Consider the following 24699-nt stretch of genomic DNA (forward strand, 5'->3'; position numbering starts at 1 on the left):
CAATAAGCAAGATAAAGCCGAGCCCACGGCTGATGGAGGATATCATCGCATGGGCGCCAGGCGCCCGTGGGATCTTCAGCGTAAGAAGCGCGTACAAGTTGGCCCTCGACGAGAAAAGTCGCACATCTATATATATGTGCAACGAGCAGGGCACCGGACGGCACCAGAGCCGTCTGGGACATGTTATGGGGGTGCCCTGCTCCCCCAAAGGTACGCGTACTGGCTTGGCGAGTGGTAAAAAACACACTAGCTACCATGACAAATTTGGCTAGAAGAAATATATCTGATACTGATATTTGCCCTTTGTGTGGTGTGGAATGAGAGGACACGTACCACGTCTTCTGCAAATGCCCGAGAGCCAGAGATCTTTGGCACGCCATGGAGGAGTCCTGGAGCATGCCAAAGCTAATACGGGACCGGAGTGGTTGTTGCACCTACTAGAACGGTGCAGCGACCAGGAGCGCCTTCCGCCTTCCGCTGCTCATGACGGTATGGCGAATATGGCATGTACATAATGAGATTACCCACAATCAGCCGGCGCCACCTACTGAAGCATCTCGGCGATTCCTCTCGAGCTACATGGACTCGCTGTTGTGCATTAAACAACATCCAAATGCGGACATTGCTAAAGGGAAGATGGTGGTCAGCTGTGGTCAGGCGAAGAGGAAACAAGAAGACCACATTTCCCTTGCTGACAACCCAAGGCCCCCGGAGAGATGGAGCACTGCTGGCGGGATGGTGCAAACTGAACGTTGATGGTGCCTTCGTGGAAGCGGACAAGACATGAGCTGCTGGTATGATTCTTCGTAATTTCAAGGGAGAGGTGATATTTGCATCTTGCAGCTATTTGTCATCATGTGCGAGCGCGCTGGAGGCAGAACTCGCTGCTTGTCGGGAAGGGATTTCACTCACACTTGAGTGGAGCACGCTACCTTTCATCTTGAAGACGGACTGCACCATTGCATTGAGCATGCTCAAGGGCATAGAAGTTGATAGATCACCAGCTGCGCAATCGTGGAGGAAGCAAAACATATGCTGAGCTTGGGACGACCACATGAATTAACACATGTTAGGAGAGGTTTGAACTGTGTTAGTCATGCACTTGCGCAATTAGGGAGGCAGCCTCGCACAGCAGGTTGGCTGCGCCATGCCCCTGAACATATCTTAGCGTTATGTAAGCTAGACTGTAATGCTCCTGGTTGATGAATGAAGCTTTACATTCGCAAAAAAAAAGAGAAAAGGACAAGGAAAACCAGCGAATAATCAAAAGAACCAAAGATTAAAGAATGAAGGAAACAAATAATTTAAAAACGAAGAAAATCGTAGCAGAGCGAACCTACAACGAGTCCTTTTTTTAGGGGTATACCTACAACGAGTCCTACTTTAATGTGCCGGCCCGCTCGCTCTATGCCTGAGGCGTTGCACTGAACCCACTCGCTACATTGCTGGCTACAATGGGTCGACCTAGTAGGGAGCGTGCTTGTGCGGAGCGTCTTCTGTTTGACGCACGCGCGTCACCATGTATCATAAATGCCGCCCACGCGCGGCAAATAGGGGTGACTATGCCCGCAACCTCCTCAGGTAGGCCGCCCTATTTTGTAGCAGCGGGCGCGGTGCTTCATTCGTGTTCTTTTTTCTGTTTTTTTTTTCTTTCGTTTTGTTGGTTCACTCGAAGTTGGGTTTCTCTTTTTTGTTTTTGTTTTTGATTCAGTTTTCTGTTTCGTGTTTTCTTTTTCATATTTTATATCCTTTCTTTTTTCCCTTTTCACTTATCAGATTTGTTTTTTCTTTCCTTTTTTTTCCTTTTTGCATACTTTCTTTGTTATAGTTTTTGCAATAAATGGTGAACATTTCTCAAATTCACAGGGAACGTTTTAATGTGGTGATTTTTTTAAACACACATTGAATAATTTCTAATATACAGTGAATAAATTTTAATATATGTTGAACATTTTAGATTTATACGCTGAATATTTTTTTATTATCGAGTGAATATTTGCAAAACGCGGTGAATTTTTAATATTCACTGATTTTTGTTAGTACACATGCGAATTTTTTTCTAAACTGTAGTGTTTGCAATTTAATAGGGTTTTAAATATCTAGCTCCTCAAAACAGCAGCCGTTTTTTATAGTGAAAACCCGACTAAAAACCAAGGAGAAAAAAATACAAAAATTGCTCACGGGTAGAATGGGACCATTCATCAATCAGCTGCTGGCTCACACTGTCTCAGAAAAAAATGCTCACTCACGCTATCCTGCTTACTGTTTCCGTTTTCCCAAACGTCCTCCTCTTTCATTCAAAATTTTCATGGCCATCCATTTGGAAAAAAGGAAGCTAAATCGTTAACTTTTCTCCTGCTTTAAGAATTTCCTTTTTTTTAAAGAGTTGTACCTTTGTGCTTTTGAAGAGCTAGTCGGCTGGATCTGACGTGCGGCAGTAGGAGCATGTTCTTGATTGGCTTTGCAGTGAGTTTAGAATACCTGGTCTAGCAGTCTAGCTAGTTGGATTTAGGTAGCTCGAGTGGAGCAGGCGCATGCTTAAGCTAGCTACATCGGACAGTGACCTCCCACCAAACTTGTACTATGCTAAATACTGTACTGCTTATCAGCAGGGTGAAATAACAATCAAGTGGATATCCACCGAAACGTACGTGGGTACGATTCCACCCAGATAAAAGAAATCCACCTAAAATGTACCCTTCCTTGGAATTTCGTTACCCAAAGTACGTAAAACCCCACAAACGGGAGGTCCCCCAGAAAATGCCCAACAGTGGACGGGCACTATGTGGATTTAATTTTTTTTCCACAACAGGAAAAAAGGAAAAAAAAATGTGTAGATACACAAATACACATATAACACGTTCAAGAAGTTTTTCATAACAATATACTTTCATACGGGGTGTAGAAAAAAAACCCAAATATGTACATGAAAATGGGCCAATCTTTTTTTTTATTGTTGGACCGAGATTTTGTTTTTTTTTGTGCACCTTGCAAATTATAATATCTTTGAACGAAAATTCACATATCCATCGTGAACATGTATAAGTTTTCTCAGTTTTTTCAAATATTTTTCTAACTTGGAAATATGATTTTTGAATCATTTGAAAAAAGGAAGCCAATGTCCCCGTCCACCAAAAAGTTGCTTCCCCCTCCCCCCTCTTTCTTCAACATGGTATTCGTACACTATCTTTCTGCGCATGTATGGCCCTCCGACCATCACGATGGCAGATGCACGCAATGACCCAAGTATCGCAAAACAGGCGGTGGACACGTGGCGAGCAACTACTGGTTTTGCCGGTGCATGTGACGCAACGGGGTGATGGGAACGCATGGCGGTCGCCGGCCGAACCATCGTTCGTTCCCAAGCTAAGCAGTAGTCCCACTTGAGGCCCAATGGAGAAAACAGCAAGGAAAAAGGGGTTCGTTCCGTGAACCACAACCGAGCATTCATTCATTCAGGGTGATGCACCATCGTGCATGATTGATCATCAATGGGGATTTTCCATCGTCATTCATACGTGGACAGCAACGGCAGGAAAGAAGAAGAAATGTGCCCTCCATTAGCCTGATTTTGGTGTATTTGCCGAAGCATTTTGTAGGCAACCGACGAACTTTACTGGTCCCGTCTCTGGAAGATACTGAAGCCGACGTGTTTTATTCCATTTCATTTTCCCGCCTTTTCTGCATGAAGCCATGCCATGCACGCTTGGAGCGCTGCAACTTAATTTCTACTACTAGTAGATGAAATATTGTTCTTTTCTGAGCAGGTGAGGCCGGAGTTGGAGCGGAGGTCACGGTGGCGGTGGGGTGTGTGTGGCCAGCGATGAAGCTGCGGCCGCCGTCCCCGGGCGCCCGTCGCCGTCGCCGTCGCCGTCGCTGTCCCTCTCTTTTCCTCTGCTATTCGCGTGTTTCTTCTGCTCACTCCCACGTACGCATTGCCGCCTCTTCTCGTGGTGAGTGGTTGTGGCTTTGTGGTAGCTCTCGGGGGTGCGTTCGGTCGTCCTTGTCGCCCAGCTAGTGCCTCCGGATTCCCTCATCATTCATCCACATCCTGTGATCGTCGATGTGCCGTGCTGTTGCCCCATTAGCGCGCATGTCGCCTAGATCGTCAATTCTGTATCTGCTTTCGTAAAGACGATCACTAACACGCCCATCACAAATCGTTTCTTTAGATTAGCCCTATCTATGACCATGATGCGTATATAAACAGAGAGAAGAGGTAATCGAGCTTTGGCAAATTCTTTGGACCAGAAAACCATGCTTTTGATGATTTTGATGTGTATATATGTGGAGTTGGAAATTAAACTGGGAGCAAGAGATTATACTACTCCCTCTGTTAATAAATACTAGATGTTTTGGTCCTTTTGGATGTTTTAATATGGACTACATATGGGCTGAAATAAGTGAACAAACACGTTAAAAACCAGCGTGGATTATATTATTATTTTTGTGACGAAACTTCCAATCTATTCGTCATCAATCATCGCAGTACAACGAACACCAGAAATAATAGAAATTGCATCCGGATCCGTAGACCACCTAGCGATGACTAGAAGCACTGAAGCGAGCCGAAGACGCGCCGCCACCATTGCTGCTCTCCCTCGCCGGAGGCCGGACAAAACTTGTTATAGTAGACAATCTGGAAGTCGTTAGACACGGACATGCATGGTGGATTATATACATTCGATTGAGCAAAAAGCTAGACCATATTATCTTTGTGAACTGAGAGATTACTTGATTTGATCCAGGGATTTAACAAACGAAATAAACACTAGCTTATTTCATGGCCATACATTTTAACCTCTACTCCCTCCGTTCCTAAATATAAGTCTTTATATAGATTTCACTACGGACCAAGTACAGATGTATGTAGATGCATTTTAGAGTGTAGATTCACTTATTTTGCTCCGTATGTAGTCTATAATGGAATCTCTACAAAGACTTATATTTAAGAACGAAGGGAGTATTATTTTGATTTTTCGTCTTAGCGAAAAGAGTGGTGGCCGGTTTGAGCGTGGCTATGATTGATTGGTCGATGAAGGGATAGAGTAGAAGATGCTGGAGACAGCTAGCAGGACGAGCTCCGGAACTGACCACTCTGTCCGTGTCTACCAACTAACAACAACAGGAACAAAAAGGGCACTGCTCTCTTTCGGCCCTCATAATTCAAAAACTCTACTTATTTGGATAAATTAAGCCTACCGATTAATCCTATCTTATCATGTATCTAAACAACTCCTATCCGCTAATTAACAACCGCCGACTAAACCATTCAATACCATAACATGACATGACAGGTGAGGTGACACCACAAGAGTAAACAAGCCACAAACATTTTTCATACAAAAATTGATTAAGATAGCTAATTAGCACTAATCACCATCACCCACTAATCAAGAAGTGGCAGCAAAAAAATAAACCAAGAAAACAAAACATTATCATCACACACACCATGCATAGTAGAGCAGCCATGATTGGTTGGCCCTCTATAAGAAGCTCTCCAAAGACACTCCCTCTCCTCATCTCTCTCTCTCTCAAACATCATCTCCTCCACCTCTCAACCAAGCCAAGGCCAAGAGCTCAGTGAAGCAGCGGCCATGGAGGGCAAGGAGGAGGACGTGCGGCTGGGCGCGAACCGCTACTCGGAGCACCAGCCCATCGGCACGGCGGCGCAGGGCGGCGGCGCGGACGAGAAGGACTACAAGGAGCCGCCCCCGGCCCCCTTCTTCGAGGCCGGGGAGCTCACCTCCTGGTCCTTCTACCGGGCCGGCATCGCCGAGTTCCTGGCCACCTTCCTCTTCCTCTACATCTCGGTGCTCACCGTGATGGGCGTGGTGGGCAACCCGTCCGGGTCCAAGTGCGGCACCGTCGGCATCCAGGGCATCGCCTGGAGCTTCGGCGGCATGATCTTCGTGCTCGTCTACTGCACCGCCGGCATCTCCGGCGGCCACATCAACCCCGCGGTCACCTTCGGGCTGTTTTTGGCCCGGAAGCTGTCGCTTACCAGGGCCGTGTTCTACATCGTGATGCAGTGCCTGGGCGCCATATGCGGCGCCGGCGTGGTGAAGGGGTTCCAGACCACGCTGTACCAGGGCAACGGCGGCGGCGCCAACTCCGTCGCGCCCGGGTACACCAAGGGGGACGGGCTCGGCGCCGAGATCGTCGGCACGTTCGTGCTGGTGTACACCGTCTTCTCCGCCACCGACGCCAAGCGCAGCGCCAGAGACTCCCACGTCCCCGTAAGTGCTCCTGTAGAATAATAGTTACAGACTTACAGTGCACCGGCCTGCCGGCGGCGGCCACCGTACCGTAGGTGTTTGGTTTGGACAGACTCATGAGGTGAAACTGATTAAAACTGGTGGGAAACATGCAGATCCTGGCGCCGCTTCCGATCGGGTTCGCGGTGTTCCTGGTGCACCTGGCGACGATCCCCATCACGGGGACCGGCATCAACCCGGCGAGGTCCCTCGGCGCCGCCATCATCTACAACAAGAAGCAGGCGTGGGACGACCACGTAAGTAGAATCAACACCCTCCACCATCATTAGTAGCTCGATCGTGTTAAGCTTGATGATGATTATGGTTACGAGCCGCGACCAGCTTACTAATCTCATCGACACAATCTGATAATTTGGCAGTGGATCTTCTGGGTGGGCCCGTTCATCGGCGCGGCGCTGGCGGCCATCTACCACGTGGTGGTGATCCGGGCCATCCCCTTCAAGAGCCGCGACTAGTCCACCAATCAACCAGTCGCGAATGGAATCTTATCGCTGTTCATCGTCGGTCGATCGATCATGTGGTGGTGGTGGTGGTGGTGGTTGCTGGCGCGCGCGTAGTACGTGGATCATGTCTCGGCCGCGCACGCTGTAATCATCTATATCTACCGTGCTGTTCCTCCCCTCCTCGGTGTGTGTGCCTGTCGGCAGCGTCACCTGTTCAAGTCTGCGAGTTGTACTTTCCCTTCCTTTTGTATTGCACTACGCACGCGATTTAATCGGGCGTGCATATCTATGTAAATTATTATTATGAAGGAAGGACGATCGAGTTAATTAACGATCTTCTCGCCTGGAGATGAGAATAATATAGATATTGTGTGATCATCGTCCTATTTTCCTCTTCGACCGGACGTGTGTCGTGCTTAATTATCTACACGGACGCACTCACCAACGCTAGGTGTTCATCTCTTTGGTGGTGGTTTTCGTGGAGTTAACCTTTCGTGCTAGCTAGGGGTTCATCTCTTTGGTGGTTTTGATGATGAGTTAACCGACACCATGTGCATTTTTTTCCTAAAAGAGGAAAACCCTGGCCTCTCCATCATGTGATATATACAGTCATTAATTTCAGAGTCACTGAGTACCAAAAGGAACACAACCATACCGGTTGGTATCAAGATTACACAACCCATCCGCATAACTTGTCGCTGACACGCCAGCCAAGCTGGTTGAACAATGCAACCAATTTCAGTCGGCCGCATCGGAAGGCCATAAGCCCCTGCGTGTTTGCATCCTGCTGTGATGATCGATGACGAATCTTGGAAGAAAATAAAGGAGCTTCAATGTTAATCGTGCGAAGAAAAAGCAATAAACTCTTACTCCCTCCATTCGGAATTATTTGTCTCGGAAATGAATGTATCTAGAACTAAAATACATCTTCTAGATACATCCATTTCTGCGACAAGTAATTCCGAATGGAGGGAGTAGTTTTGAGTTGAAATAAGGTTAAAATTTTGATACGAAGCTGGGCTGAATACTAGCAGTTTTCTTTTCCAATTTCTTCTAGATTCGCCACCGGTGATGATGGCGTACGAATTAACACCACAACTCTAGCAATTCCAAATCACCCAAAAAATGGGACAAATGTGCATCCATATGTAGTATGGCATTTTTGTTTTGCCAAAGCTAGCAAGCTAGCCAGTGCGACGTGTACATCATCACCAGTGAGCTGACCACTGAGGATAACATAGAGTATGTTGTGCGGAGTATAAAATCCTCATGACATGAGTCACTAACTAACAGGCGGCCGAAAGAATACGTTATCCAGCCACATATTCTGCGCCGCGGTACATCTCCACCACATACAATACAATACTCAGGGTGACTACGTAATGCCGCAAGGAATCAACAGTTTCAACATGGACTTTTGCTGTACGTAGTAGCACAGGTACCTAACGGCGCGGAATGCAACGCGAGCTACTCTAGATGTCACGGATTCGACAGCTGCATATACTAGTACTAGTATCATGGACGAGATATGTGTAAATGTATGGCTAGGTAGGGTTAGGCGGCTGCGTGACAACGATTGAGCACTAGTGACAGGGTTTCGGTCTTGGGTGGGAGCAGATAGGCATATGCATGCATGGCCGGGTCGACAAGGAGAATATGCAACACGTGTACCTGCCCAACGGCGCCAATCATGGCGTGCTTAGCCGTTTGTAGCCAAGCTATGCAGCGGCGCCATGTGATCGACCGGTGCTATGGCTACCGAAATCTGAATTTTATGAGTATCAAATCGGATGGTGGTTCTTCAGCCCGGTAGAGATCAAACTTTGAATTTAACGCTTTGATGCCCCATTAATGCGAATTAGGTCTAGTGCGCGAGCTCACTTTGCACACCTCTCAAAACATGCCAACTTTTGGCAAGTTCAGGAATGGCCAAATGTTGGCATGCCAACATATTGTCTATTAGTAGCCAACCTTTTTTTTGGGATGCGGAAATTCTTTTCAGTATTCCTAATTAATGCGAGCATGACGAGAAAAGTCAGCCCACAAGAGGTGTTGCTCACCGTGATTTAAATGTTGTTCTTTTACGTAAGAAATATTCTCTCTGTAAACTAATATAAGACGTTTAGTTTTCAGAGAGAGTACAATATATTTACATGGAGGCATTGGTGCTTCTTTTGGAACTCCTACGGTAGTTGAACCATATCACATCAGATCTTGCAGCTTAATAAACTCGAAAGGTGATATGGTTCTCGTTCGGATTGGATATCACCTTAAATCAAGGGGTATATAATCGTAGTCCGGTGGCTCCATTATCCATGCATGTAGGTCTTGATCTAAAGATGCAGGAAACTTAATGACAAGGGAATCCCCGAGAGCTCCTAACCAATGCTCGAGGCGCCACCGAACGAGCTGGCCCACCGACCGTGGCGTAAATAACGCTCGGCTTGGTAGCTTGGTGGCTGGTTGGTTCGATCACCCTTTTTCTTTACAACAGCTCTATTCGTTAAGTTGCACAAGACAGTAATAAAGATCAAACTATTGGTTTAGAAAAAAAAGACTTCCGGTTTTCTATACATAAAATAATCATACAATAAAAAAGTCCGTATGTTTTTAAAAAGTCCACAAATATGAAAAAAATGTCTGTGAACACACAAAAAATATCACGAATTTGAAAAAAATGCTCGTGAATTATTTTTTTTGCGAAGATGAAAAATGTTCAAGAATTTGGGAAAAGTTCACAAATTTGAGTAAAAGTTCATGAATTTGGAAAAATCATGTGAGTTGTAAACAAAGTGCATGAAATTAATTTTTTTGTAAATTATAATAAGTTCTCGAAAATGAAAAGCAATTTTTTTATTCTTTATATGAATTTGTAATGTATAGTTTTATCTATTGAAAAATGTTTCATGCATGTGGAAAAAAGGTCATCAGAAACGGAAAAAGGAAAAGCAAAAAATGATATAAAAAATCCAGGAAAAACCCGGTCGAAAGCTTCTAGAAGCATCACAAAACCGACAAAAAGCTTCTAGAAGCTTTACTAAACGGATGGTGGATGTTTAGGTAAACTGTTGGTGCGAGCCATGTATCGATATGCATATACCTGACGCCTTAAGTGCCAAATAGGAGCAGGAACCTATTTGGCATATTCTTTCCGGCTTCATCCAATCTGGTTTGGGAAGGTTCATCCAATCCGCTCTTTCGGATTCCATCTTTCTTTGAACCGTCTTTTTGTTTTTCTTTCTGTTTTTTCTTCCTTTTTATTTTTCCATTTCCCTTTTTCTTTTATGTTTCCTTTTTATCTTCCTTTTTTCCTTTCTATTTTTATTCTTTGTTTTTAATATACGAAAATCTTTTAAATTCATGAACATTTTTTAAAATCATGATTTTTTTTGAAATCGTGAACATAGTTTTTACAAATACATGAACATTCTTTGAAATCATGAACTTTTTTGAAATCGCGAACATTTTTCGAAATTCATGAACAATTTTATGAAATAAGGAACATTTTATGAATTTGTGAACATTCCCTTCAACCGTGAACTTTTATGAATTCGCAAACATTTTTTGGAAATCATGAACAGCTTTTGAATTTCATGAAGATTTTCCAAATTCCTGAATATTTCTTACAAATTCATTACCATTGTCTTAAACTGTGAACATTTTTGTGAAGTCATGAACTGTTTTTGAAATCCCAAACGTTTTATTGAATCCACAAACATTTTATGATTTCCCGATTTTTTGTTCGAAATGCACATTTTTTAAAGTTCCAGAACTTTTTGTAATCCTGAATTATTTAAATAGAAAAGAAAAATAAACAAAAGGAAAAAGAAAAAGAAAATAAATCAAAACTAAACAAGCAGAGGGCTCGGACATGGGAAGGCCCAAACGGGCACGGTAGGGAGCGAGGGGGTGCACGTTGCCGCTCTTGCCAGCACACTGTCAAATAGGAACGAAAGAAGTTCATTTTTCGCCCTCAAATGTGCCTCAATGGACAAATCCCCCCCTGAAGTCTAATTTGGTACAATTTTGACCCTTAAATCTCCAAAACCGGATGAATTTGCCCCTTGAGCGGTTTTGCTACAATTTTGGTGGTTTTGGGGGAGGACGTGGCATTGTTTGCTTTGCGTTGGGCTGCAGAGTGGACAGAAGGTGCCCGGCGACAGGCTAGTGCGGCGATGAGCTAGGGCACCTCCATGCGGGAATCAAGCTAGGGGTGAGAGGGCTTTGGGAAAACTGAGGCAAACAAGGAGGACTTCACCCTAGCCTCGCATGCTAGGTCGAGGAGGAGGACAGCGATGCCATGGATGGTTGTGGCGGTTACCGGAGCACAACATCACAGAGGAAGAAACTCCGGGTCGTGGGCTTGCCGGGGAGGCGTCGGCAGCGCCAGGACACCGGAGGGATCTCAGGAGAGGCGGCAGAGGCGTCGGGGCTCCACAGAGCTAGGGAATCAGGTGTGCCGGCGGCAGATCGGAAATGAGGAAGACGACGTTCCCGCTGTAATTTGGGGGGGGGGGACTCGCAAAAATTACTTTAGCAGAGTAGACGAGGGAGGCGTGGCGGAGATGCTTGACATGGCGTTGGGGCTTGAGGTTGCTGGCGCGCGAGATACCCGCCGCGAGAGGGTGAGAGAAGGGTGGGAGGGGAAGGAGGGCTGGGCATCTGGGGCGACGTTGTACCACCTCGGTGGGGAGCATCGACGGTCATGGAGGTCGATGAACGACACAGAGAAGAGAGGGAGAGAGGAAGAAGATGGCGTTTTCTCCCAAAACCACCAAAATAATAACAAAACCACTCTGGGGTCTGATTTATCTGATTTTGAGAATTTTAGGGTTAAAATTGTACCAAAATAGACTTCAGGGGGGTATTTGTCCATTGAGGCACATTTGAGGGTGAAAAATGAGCTTCTTTCAATAGGAACCAACGGAATCCCCTATTGGGATGGCTCATAATCTCAGCCGGCCCAGCTACAGGCACTGGCCCAACAATGCCAGGGCTGAACTTAACATCTCTACAGATCGCAACCCGGTCGTAGTGAAATTTCAGAGCCCATTAGGCCTTATACAATGGGAGGTGCTTACGAAAATAAACCGAGTTTTTCTAAAGCACCGGTGCCTATTTCTACAGGATAGACGCTTAGACCCTGTACAAATAGGCACCGGTGCTTAAAAAAAATCTGATTTATTTCTCTAAGCACCTTCTCTAAGCATCTCCCATTGTACAAAGCCTTAGCACCCATGGCATGAGTGTCAGTTGGACAAGGCTGGGGTTAGTCGAATCCCCCGAAAGGTGAAATGTTGCATCATGAAGATAATCTTTACTACCATGTTTCACTACACATTAAAACTAGGGGAGTGATAGGCGCCGGCGCACCGGCCCAAAATTGGGCCGGTCAGCGCGCACCCGTTCGATTGCAGACCCCTAGTGTGACGCCTCCGATTTGATCGTACACTAATCATGTACGCAAATGTGTACGATCAAGATCAGGGACTCACGGGAAGATATCACAACACAACTCTATAACATAAAAAAAGTCATACAAGCATCACAATACAAGCCAGGGGCCTCGAGGGCTCGAATACAAGTGCTCGATCATAGACGAGTCAGCAGAAGCAACAATATCTGAGTACAAACATAAGTAAACAAGTTTGCCTTAAGAAGGCTAGCACAAACTGGGATACAGATCGAAAGAGGCGCAAGCCTCCTGCCTGGGATCCTCCTAACTACTCCTGGTCGTCGTCAGCGGGCTGCACGTAGTAGTAGGCACCTCCAGTGTCGTAGGAGTCGCCATCGACGGTGGCGTCTGGCTCCTGGACTCCAGCATCTGGTTGCGACAATCAGGTAGAAAGGAAAGGGGGAAAAGAGGGAGAGAGGCAACCGTGAGTACTCATCCAAAGTACTCGCAAGCAAGGAGCTACACTACATATGCATGGGTATATGTGTAAAGGGCCATATCAATGGACTGAACTTCAGAATGCCAGAATAAGAGGGGGATAGCTAGTCCTGTCGAAGACTACGCTTCTGGCCATCTTCATCTTGCAGCATGTAGAAGAGAGTAGATTGAAGTCCTCCAAGTAGCATCGCATAGCATAATCCTACCCGGCGATCCACTACTAGGAAAAGGGCTATAGATGGAATGGCCACTAATGGCGCACCAGACATGTGGTGCGCCATTGCTATATAGCAGTGGCGCACCATGTGCTGGTGCACCATTAGTGTGAAAGACACTAATTTTTATTTTTTTATTTTTCCAAACATACTAATGGCGCACCAGGGCACAATGCACCATTACTAGTTCTAACTAGTAATGGCGCACTAGCCACATAGTGCGCCACTACTATATTTTTTTTATTTTTTATTTTTTTGCAAAACTACTAATGGCGCACCAGGGAACAGTGCGCCATTACTAGCGATCCCCCTCCATCTCGATCGCTATCCCACCTCGCCAGATCCGGTCCCCCTCGCCGCCGAGCACCCCCCGCACCCTCTACCCCGCTCCACCGGGCGCCGCCGCCGACCCCCCGCACCCTCGCCCGCTCCACCGCCGCCGACGACCCACCGCACCCTAGCTCCCCTGCTCCACCGCCGCCGATGACCCACCGCACCCTCCCCGGCCCGCTCCACCGCCGTCGACGACCCCCTGCATCCTCCCCGGCCTGCTCCACCGTCACAAATGAATGCCATAGCTAATTCCTCCCTCTCCCTCGCCAGTTCCCCCCTATAGCTAATTCCTCCCTCTCCCTCGCCAGTTCCCCTTCGTCCCTCTCCCTCGCGCCAGTTCGTCTCCGTCCGCTCCCAATCCGCGCCCCCGCCGCCTCCCTCTTCCCATCCTCCCCTCCGACCCCACCCCACTCTCGCCGGAGCAGGGCCGACACCTCCGCCTCGCCGAGTCCGGAGCTGCTCGTGGAGGAGACGTGGCTGGAGGCGCTCTCCGGGGAGCTCCCCCGCTCCATAACAGTAATAAATTTGATGATATTTTCAAATAATAAATTTGATGATATTTTTAAAAAAATTATTACTGTTTTTATAAAAAATATTACTGTTATGATTTAAACAAGTTTGAACATATTTAAACACAAATAAATATCAAACAGCATTTTAAATGCATAAAAACAAAAATTGGGGAGCCTGGGAATCGAACCCAGGACCTCCTAGTGTGTGTGCTGCGTGCTGACCAGTCGGGCTAGTGGGCGTGTTCTGATGGAGATAGGGTTAGGTGGAATATAACCTGACTAGTCGGGCTAGTAATTTCTAATGGCGCACCAGGGTGAGGTGCGCCATTGCTATCGTTGTACTTATGGCGCACTTGGGGGAGGTGCGCCATTAGATAGACATCCCGCACTCCACCTATTCCCTCGCACTGTGGCCTCCCTCCCTCCCTCGCCAAGATCCCCCACTCGACCCCAACCGTACGCCGCCGCTCCCTTGCTCCGCCCCCTCCGTCCGCCGCGCCTGCACGCCGTCGGCGACGCCGCCGCCGCTGTGGTCTTGCGCTGCCCCGCCGCCGCCGCCCCGACCCCCGCGGGACTCCACCCCCGCCGCCCCCGCGCCCCCCGACGTGCCCACACCCCGCCTGCCCCTGCCGTCCTCCGCCACCCGGCGACCAGCCGCGCCCGCCCAGGTACCCCTCCTCCTTCCTCCTTCCTCCCTCTCCACCCTTCCTCCCCATTCCCTCCCTCCCTCCCCTCGACCGTGGTACACAATCTGTGCGTGCAAGTGCAATCTCTGGAGCCCTTTTTTTTAATTCAGTTTCGTCAGAGTATGGCCTAGGAGTACAAAATCCTGTACAGAGTAAACATCCTAGAAGTACAAAATATTCTACTCCTACGAGTACTGTAATTTTATTATTCCTGTTTGAACATGCATATTACTCTTCAACTGGTCATAGAATAGTTCCATTATAAGAGTGCTATTATAAGAGTACAATATGCTAATGATACCCTTTTATTGTTGGAAAATGATGCTGGAATTGCTCTGAATCTGAAATGGATTCTAACCTGTTTTGAACAAATTGCTGGGATGACAATTAACTATCATAAGTGTACTCTTATCCCTATTAACTTGACAGTTAATGATCTCACTATCATATTTTAGGAATTCCTTTGCATTTTGACAAGATTGGCAGAGAAGATCTGCTAGCTTTTATTGATAAAATTTTAGCCAAAATAGCTAGATGGAGAGGCAGACTTCTTTCTTATTTGGAAAAAATTACCCCAATTAGGTCCTGCCTAGCTAGCATGAATCTAAAGGGACCTGCTCTTATAAATCTCTATATGTTCTAGTGAATTTTAGGGGGGGGTGCAACCTTTGTATCTTCCTGTAGTATGGAGTATTAAATTGCCCCCTAGGGTATAAGGTTTCATTTGGATGTTCTCCCAGAACAAAATCATGACTTGTGACAATCTAAGGAAAAGGGGGATGGCAAAACCCCTAGAGTGTGTTCATTGCAAAGAGATACAAACTGTATATCATTTATTTTTTGAATGTATTGTAGCTAGTAAAATCTGTGAAGATGTTGAAATGCTTTTCTAGGTGCCAATCGTTAACTTTGAATCTATTGCTAAGTTGTGGCTTTGCAATAAAAGATACATTCACTTGAATGTAGTTACACAACTAAACACAAGCAGGACAATGCTGTGGCTTATAATAGTAAATATCCCAACTAAACACAAGCAGGACAGTGCTGTGGGAATACCAGTTCCATTGAGGATTTCTGACATCAGATTAGTTTAGCAGCCCCATTTTGATACCATTACTTTTCTTGGGGGGCAAATCTCCAGTGTGCTTTTTTCTTTTCCAAAGGAAAAGAAAATGTGGTGTATAACAAATGTATTATTTGGTGGAAATTGAGATATCATATTAATCATTGACAAATTGGCTTTGAACAAATAATCTTAAATCCATGCATACCTACACAATTCATCTATTTGCAATGTGATGTTGTAAGGGTACTAATTGGTCTCTTCTGCTGCTTATCAGAGATGGGGGGAAGCAGCCACCGCCGCTCTGCCTCACCGGAGTACGAGTTGGATGCTTTCGAGTTCTTCAGTGTCATACTTGGGACTTCAGTATCAGCCACGAGGCAGGTATATAAAACGAGAGATCTCCCCTTCACCCATCTCATTATGATAACTCTGTTGTTTTCTACATCACTCCTTGTCCCAAATTGCAGAGGCTGCCTGACACTTTTATGAACATGCTGGGTGAAGATCCGCCAGATAATGTGAAGCTCCGACAGTCCGGCAGCGGGGTTCGCAGGCTGTGGGACGTGGAGTTGGTGATCGAGGAGGGCCACATGTACCTGTGCCGTGGCTGGGAGAAGTTCTACAGTGCCTACGACCTGCGGACCGGGTACTTTCTTCTCTTCAGGTACGACGATGACGCCAGAATGCTCATCGTGAAGGTTTTCAACACGACTATGTGTCGCATGCGCTACGCTGACGACGAAGATGCCAGTGCGTTCTGCCTCTTCTTATTCCTCTACATTTGGCTTTGTCTCACATCGATTGTTAACGGCCATTGTTGCATTTGGACAGGCAATAGGAGCAGCAGCAGTGACACTGGCTACAGCCAAAGCAGCAGCGATTATGGCTGTAGCAAAAGCAACAGCGATTCTGGCTTTAGCGAAAGCAGCAACGATTCTGGCAGCAGCAAAGACAGCAAGAAGGATGATCCGGACTGGAGTGGGGGAGAAGAGGAGCAGAGTGGGGATGAGGAGCTGCAGGATGACGATGGGCATCGGGCTGAGGATGACCTAGCGCTGGTGGTGGCTGACCAAGGGCAAGAGATGGTGGTGGCTGACCATGGGCAAGAGATGGTGGTGGCTGACCATGGGCAAGAGATGGTGGTGGCTGAGGATGACCTAGCGATGGTCGTGCCCGTCCTGCCTGAAGGTGGCCTCGCGATGGTGGTGGTGCCTGACAATGACCACGCACCGGTGGTGGCGCCGGCGATCCCACAGCTGGGCGACATGACCACGCCAATTGTGGTAGAAGACTACATCCCACAGCTGCCTCCACCGCCTCGCCGCTCTTGGCGCATCAGGCTGAGGAAGGAGAAGGAGAAGAACAATGAGAACTGAACTATGTCAGGTATGTCAGATCTCCAAAATGATATATATATATACTTAGTTACCTATGTTATCTCTAATATGCTTAGTTTCCTATAGGTTAGCTCCAAAATTACTTATGTTAGCACAAAATGATCAAGTTTACATAATAAGCTTATAGTCTTCTTCTTATTCTTCTTACTCTTCTTCTTTTCCAAAATGACATAGGTTAGCTTCATTTTACCTAAGTTGGCTCTAATATGCTAACTTAGAGAGCTTATATGCTTAGTTTCCTATAGGTTAGCTCCAAAATTACTTATGTTAGCATAAAATGATCAAGTTTACATAATAAGCTTATAGTCTTCTTCTTATTCTTCTTCTTATTCTTCTTCTAGTATTCTTCTAGTGTTCTTCTTCTTCTAGTATTCTTCTTGTCTTCTTCTTCTTCTTCTTCTTCTTCTTCTTCTTCTCTTCTTCTTCTTCTAACTTCTTGTTTATCATTTTGCAGATTTGATTTAATTCACGGAAGCTTGCATGGATGGAGTGCTTCTTTTCCATTTGTGTTTTTATTTTGTATCAATGTGAAACTTTTGTGAATTGATGGATAACGGTGTTGGATGAACAATGTGAAACTTTTGTAATATGTAACGATGGAACTATGTGTTGGCTATGTATGTATATATGATGAAACTTGTGTGTTGGATATGATTGCTATATGGATGCTTGTTGTATATATATGTGTTGGATATCTCATATGTGAAATAGTGACCTGAGATTAAGAAAAAACGAATTTTTTTTAAAAACATTGTGGTGCGCCATTAGTATACCAGTTACTAATGGCGCACCTGTGGGATACTAATGGCGCACCTGTGGTGCGCCATTACTAAAATATTCTAGTGGCGTGGTGCTAGTGGCGCACCAGTAGTGCGCCATTAGTAGGCAAAACTGGTGCGCCACTAGTAAGCCTTTTTTCTAGTAGTGATCCCCTCCTCGTCGCCCTGTTAGAGAGCGATCACCGGGTTGTATCTGGCACTTGGAAGGGTGTGTTTTATTAAGTATCCAGTTCTAGTTGTCATAAGGTCAAGGTACAACTCCGGGTCGTCCTTTTACCGAGGGACACGGCTATTCGAATAGATAAACTTCCCTGCAGGGGTGCACCACATAACCCAACACGCTCGATCCCATTTGGCCGGACACACTTTTCTGGGTCATGCCCGGCCTCATAAGATCAACACGTCGCAGCCCCACCTAGGCTCAACAGAGAGGTCAGCACGCCGGTCTAAATCCTATGCGCGCAGGGGTCTGGGCCCATCGCCCATTGCACACCTGCACGTTGCGAGGGCGGCCGGAAGCAGACCTAGCCTAGCAGGCGTTCCAGTCCAATCCGGCGCGCGCCGCTCCGTCGCTGACGTCAAGAAGAGCTTCGGCTGATACCACGACGTCGAGTGCCCATAACTGTTCCGCATAGCTGGTTAGTGCGTATAGACCAAATGGCCAGACTCAGATCAAATACCAAGAACTCGTTAAGCGTGTTATTTTGAAGTAACCGCGGACGCCGTCCAGGGCCAGGCCCACCTCTCGCCTAGGTGGTCTCAACCTGCCCTGTCGCTCCGCCACAAAGATCCACTTGCGGGTACTCCTACGAGCCAACCCGACTTTAGTCACCACAGGTGTCATGTATAGAGTACATAAGTATATACCCGTGATCACCGCCCAAGTGCTCATGGCCCGATAGCATAACACAGCAGACGGACAAGAATGTAGGGCCACTGGTGGAAAAACTAGCATCCTATACTAAGCATGTAGGATTGCAGGTAAAGGTAACAACAGTAGTTGCAAGGACATGCTATGCATCAGGATAGGATTAACGGAAAGCAGTAACATGCTACACTACTCTAGTGCGAGCAGTATAGAGAAGAATAGGCGATATCTGGTGATCAAGGGGGGGGGGCTTACCTGGTTGCTCTGGCAAGTAGGAGGGGTCGTCAGCTCCGTAGTCGAACCGGGCAGCAGCAGCGTCGGTCTCGTAGCCTACCGGAGAGAAGAGGGGGAAGAAACAGTAAATACAATGCAAACATAAGCATGACGATGCGTGACATGACAATGAGCGGTTCTAGGTGTGCCCTAACGCGGCAGTAGGTGGTACCGGCGAAGGGGGGAACATCCTGGAAAGTATTCCCGATGTTTCGCATTTTCGGACAGATGAAACGGAGGGGGAAAGTTGCGAGTTCAATATGTTAGGGATGTGTGGCGGACGAACGGGCTGCGTATCCGGATTCGTCTCGTCGTTCTGAGCAACTTTCATGTACAAAGTATTTTCATCCGAGGTACGGTTTATTTTATATTGATTTTAAAAGATTTAAATCACTTTTTAGCATTTATTTAATTATTTTAATCCAACATTATCTAGAACAGTGCACGCTGACGTCAGCAGTCAACAGAGGCGTTGATTGGTCAACTGACGTGTGGGTCCCGTTCGTCATTGACTGTTTAGTCTAATGAGGGTTTAACTAATCTAATTACAGTTTAATTAAACTAACTAGTTAATTAGATTATTTATTTATTTATTTATTTTAATTATTATTTATTTAGTTTTTTATATTCATTCTTTTTTTTAAACGTTCAAGGGGTGGGGCCCCTTTGTCATAGGGCCCTGGGGCCATAGCGGGTCGGGCGTTGCGGGCGAACGAGCACAGGGCGCCCGATGGGCGCGAGCGCCGGGCGTGGCGTCGCCCGAGCGGGAGCGCCAGCGAGCAGGGAAGCTGCGGGGCCGGGCGGAGTGCGGCGAGGGAGGCCGAGCGAGCGGTGGCCGGAGTGGCCAGGTCACGCGCGGGGGAGGGGATGTGAAGTGGGGCGAGGCCAGCGAGTGGCAGGGGAGGAAGGCCGCGCGAGGCAGGGCGCGCCCGCGAGCAGAGCGAAACGGGACGGCGGACGGTGCGGTGAGTGCCGCGCGCACGCGTGTGGCCGGCCGCGGACGACGCAGGGCGGAGGGCGAGCAGCGATGGTGTGCGGGCGGCAAGGGCGGCAAGTGAGCGGGGCTCGCGTTCGACGGGCGCCGGAGCGGGCGAGCTACGGGCGCGGGGGAAGAGAGGAGGAGAGGAGGGGCTCACGATGGCCGTAGGGGATGGGCAGTGGGACGCGGGGAGGAAGACGGGGACGACGCGACGAGGTCGGGGCGGTTCGGCGACGAAGAGGACGAAGACGATGGCGTCCGGCGACGCGGCGTCGGCGAGGCGGGCTCGATGTAGCTCCGGGCGGGGTCCAGCGACGACACAGCCGTGGACGGGGCGACGAGATCGGGGCGGCGTCCGGGCTGCCAGCGACGAGGGCGGTGGGGCTATGGCGCGCAACGGGTCGGGGGCGTCGGTTGCTCCCGATCCAGATCCACTCGTGAGCGGGCACGCCGGCGGGGTGGGGCTCCAACGCGCGGAGCGCGGCGGCGCTGGAGAAACGAGAGGGAGTGGCGAGGGGATCGTGCGGGACGAGTGGGGAAAGTGGGGGTTAGGGTTTCGGGGGGGAGTGGATAAGAGGGAGTGGGGGAGGAGTGGCCGGCTGGGCCTGGTGGGTTGGCCCAGTTGGGCCTGTGGTCAGCTGGGCCGAAGCCCGGGGGGGTTTCTCTTCCTGTTTTTTTGGTCTTTTGTTTTTCTCTTTTGTATTTTCTTTCTTTTATTTATTTTCTCTTTTGTTTTAATTCAATTTAAAATATTTATGCATTTTTATAAAACTGTGTCTTCTACACCATAATTATCTATGTAATATTTAGTACAAACCGAACATTTTTATTTTAATGTTTGAAAACTTTTATTATTTACCAAATTTTGAATTTGAATTTTGGACCGGTTTTTGCTCTAACGATAGATTAGCAACAGTAACGGAGGTAACGTGGCACCATTAGCGTGGGATTACTATAGCTTAATTACCCGGGCGTCACAATTTTCCTCCACTACAAGAAATCTCGTCCCGAGATTTAAGAGGGGGAGTAAGGGGGAAGGGATTTGGTCGCGAAATTCTAACGAGTCTTCTCGGTCTTGGTTGCTATTCTCAGGGAGGTCGATCCATTATGTTGATGTCTTCATTTCTCTGCTTCAGGTCATCATGCTGAAGTCGGCATCCTTTCTTCTGGAACTCAATCGTACTTACGAATATATAAAGGGGGTATTCCGGGAGAACGGACCTCTGCAAGGTTGACTATCTGGTAGCTAACATCGGGGAAGGGGGCGGAAAGTAACTCTCAAACTGGAACTTTAAGAAAATATCGAGAGCAAAGTAAGAAGGTACCATGAGAAGTTTCAAGCGGGTAGGCAATCGTTCGATGCCTGAAACAAAGTGTAAAAGGGGTCCAGATCAATGGGAATAAGTTTTGTGTCTGATACCAGAATTGATGATCTCTCGGGAGGTGGCTCGTGAATTATATACGAGGCCACGCGCAAGGAACAACCTTGGGAACAGGGGGTGTACAGGAGAGTCAGGTTTCGATCCTGTGGAACTGTGGGTTATGGGCCCACCATGTGGATTAAAAGTAGGAGGAACGGTGACATCTTGCACGGTCATGATAGCAAGACATGTCAGAGGGTAGCCTGTCGATTATGTCGGCAACAACGTCGGTACCAAGGGCGAGGGACGAAGAGAACCATTTTCCTGCTCGTTGAAACGAGGCGGACCAGTAGGCAAAGTTCTCGTCCATCGGCGGTTACCGAAATGTCATCAACAAAAGTAACGGGGTCTTACTGACAGGGTTGTACACCGAGGTGTTCACATAAGCAGGGAATTAATACTGCTTAGAACAAAGTGATTACCAGAAAGGTTAAAGAAAATAATGGAAAGGAAAAGGTGTTTATCAGATTAACAGAACAATGGAAAGGAAAATGTGTTTAAACACATATTTTAGGGGTATATCCTTCCCAAGGGTAAGCAGAGCATGATATCCATGATTGGATAGAAGTAGAAAACCCTTTAGGTAAGGGGAGAGAAATTTCTTGACATCACCCATACAACGGTGTTTGGATAATGGACAAAGAAAATTTAGCATTGTTCTTCAAATGCTCTTATTGGAAATCGGAGTACCACAGACATGCTTCGAGATAGCATTGACATGGTCTTCAAGCAAAGATGAGACTTTGGATACAGGAAGGATCCATTAGGAAAAACTTGTAGAATAAGTCTTACAATTTTCTCATGGAAGAATGGATAACCTTGCTGAAAGGAAGAACTATAACAATAGGTCCTCCGGTCAAGTGTGCTAGGCATGACCTCACCTTACCGGGTCATATAAAGACCAATGTTATAACTCTTGAAAATATGCTCCAGCCATCATAGCTGACCGAGATTCAGATCTGATCGGTGTTAGGAAACCTCAGACTCAGGATGCCTAAGAAGAAAAGGTGCAACACAATTGACGAGATGACATTGTAAAATTCTTAGGAAATGAACTATGGAAGCGAGTTCCGAAACAAAAATTCATCATTAAACCAGGGAAATGATGAGGGGGTGGCTGATGGACTCAGCGACAATTCCTCGAGTTTTACTAAAGATAGATTTCCACAATTATGCGAACAAGGAGATAACACTTGTCAGATCAAATGATGTAATGATGTATGCTCGAGGAAAACATACACAATTAAACATTGGTTGAAAGGTGTACCCAAAATATTGGCTTAGGTACCATGATCAATGTTAGAATGGTGATTCAATAGCCAATAGTCTAAGAATGAACTATCGACCATTAACTTCAAAGCAATAGGGCTGCTAGAAGTACAGAACCCAAACATCATCGTTCAGTTGTTGATATCCCCGGTTAGTCAATACGGGGACCAAGAAATAGTGGTGCTTGTGAGAAGTATCACTATACCAAGAATTATTAAGAGGTGGAGCAATCCTTGCAACATCCTTGACATAAGGACAGTAATACTTGAAGGTAGAACATAACACAAACTGGATAGCAAGTTGCATCCATAACATGAACAAGTTTGTGTTGGGGGAAGGCAAGGATGTTGTTGATGATAACCCACATTATCGAGGGGCAAGGATGGTATTTCTCATCATGAATTCGATCGATATCCTGGAAGATCTCAGAATGCTGATGATGATCACGACACATTTGTCGCGAGATTTCATGAAGATGTAATCGATCGGCGATGACATCAAGTCAAAGGAATGATGAAGCGAAAGGTTATTGGAACCACGGTTACGACACAAACTCAAAATTAAGCTTGTTGTTCAATGCGAAATGATACGACGAGGAAGAATGTCGTAAGGTTATCTCATCGTCGAAAATTATGCTCTGGGAAGAAGGACCAGGTAGCACAGTTAAATTTTAGCACAATGATATAGCCGATCAGGCTAGGAATGACTTGAAGGATTATTAAACTCATAAGCAATGAAAATTACTTAGAGTTTTTGAATCGGAGTGCGGAATTGATTCACTTATCGGTGTCCTTGAGGGGTTCTAACAACTCAGAACCCGTTGGAAAAATGGAATCGGCAAGAATATTAGTTGGTGAAGAACTCATAAGAAGTTAAGTAGTTCCTTGGCATTACCGAGATACCAGGGGGGGGGGGGGTAATACTCGACGACAGACCAAAGTAGAGGTTGGACGGGGGTATTGCTCTACAGAGGACACGTGCTTAAACTTGCACGAGAAATGGTATTTAAAGGAGAACATGGTCAGAACCACGATTGAAAAAGGTCAGATCCCAGATATAAGATGAACTTATACCCAGCGAATAATTGATTTAAGAGAAGCTTTAATGATAAGATCTACATCGTGTCCATGGGCATGAACACAAAGTTCAAGGTCGACTCCCACTTCTCCAATGCATAACCTTTCATTCACTCCTCGCATTCGATGAAGTTGTATGGCAGAAAATTATCTGGTAAAATACCAGAAGGGTATGGCTTGTGAAAACCTTCGGGTTCATAGGGTTTTTAGGGAAGGTATAGGTTCAACCCATCGGGGCATATTAGGAATATATGCCACAAGCTTCAAGAGTAATTATCACCAGCTCAAAAGCAGAGCATGGTTGACAAAGCAGAGGATACAATTTACCAAAGGCATTAAGTATCAGGGAAGAACTCACAAGGTGATTAAATATGAGGGCACTGTCGGATAATAATCTAACAAAGGATTTGGTTGTCCACAAGGGATCAGATGTGAGCATCGGTACTCAACTAGAGGAAGAAAGAATGCAAGGGGATCAGATTATAGAAACAACTGACTAACTCAAAGCTCAAATGTAAAGGAATTATGATTTCCAAATCAAGGGATCAGAAGCAAACGCTCTGATTAAGGATGGATAAGTTGAATAGCCTTAGGGGTACAATCGATGGCAATTCGATTGGTCGATACCAGCTCATGTTTAAAATGACGTTTGAGCCAAAAGGAAGAATTCTAGGATCTGATTGAGGATTGTGAGCATTCGCAATATTTTCAATCAACCGACTCAAAATGATAATGACAAGGAATGACAATAAGATTACGAGACTTATGGGATTAACCATAATGCAAGCAAGCAAGAATTTCAAGAGCAATAGGCTGCTCAGGATTTTCGGAAGTTCAAATAGTATTTCGAAGCTTTTGTGAAACACATGATCAACTGGGGATGAGCGGATACTCGACAAGTGCGAGGATTTATTCGTAGGGGTATTCATGTGGTAAAGAACTGCAAGGCAGTAAGCTCAAAGGATTCTCGAGACAACAGAGAGTATTTCGGGACATCTTGTAATAACCAGATCAACGGGGAATGATTGAATGAATGGCAAGTGTATGCAGTTTTCATAGGGGTTGACGGTGGAAGGAAATCGCAAATGCGATGTCACAAAGACTCGAGAGAACATCGTACAGTAACTTCGGAATCTTCTAGTGCAAGAGGCGATCATCTGAAGTGAGGGGCTCTCCGGGAGAAAGTATTTTCAAGAACCTAAAGTTAGATT

General features: G+C 46.5%; 1 protein-coding gene across 1 annotated transcript; it reads left to right on the forward strand.

Annotated features, from left to right (window-relative positions):
• The first annotated feature begins 5465 nt into the window (after positions 1–5465).
• LOC109743575 (aquaporin PIP1-5) lies at positions 5466–7052 on the forward strand. The gene is made up of 3 exons (XM_020302676.4): positions 5466–6239; positions 6374–6514; positions 6638–7052. Exons 1-3 carry the CDS (start codon positions 5598–5600, stop codon positions 6731–6733), a joined length of 879 nt encoding a protein of 292 aa, XP_020158265.1. The 5' UTR covers positions 5466–5597; the 3' UTR covers positions 6734–7052.
• The last annotated feature ends 17647 nt before the right edge of the window (positions 7053–24699 follow it).

This window comes from Aegilops tauschii, chromosome 6, assembly GCF_002575655.3.
Source record: "Aegilops tauschii subsp. strangulata cultivar AL8/78 chromosome 6, Aet v6.0, whole genome shotgun sequence".
Taxonomy (NCBI): domain Eukaryota; kingdom Viridiplantae; phylum Streptophyta; class Magnoliopsida; order Poales; family Poaceae; genus Aegilops; species Aegilops tauschii.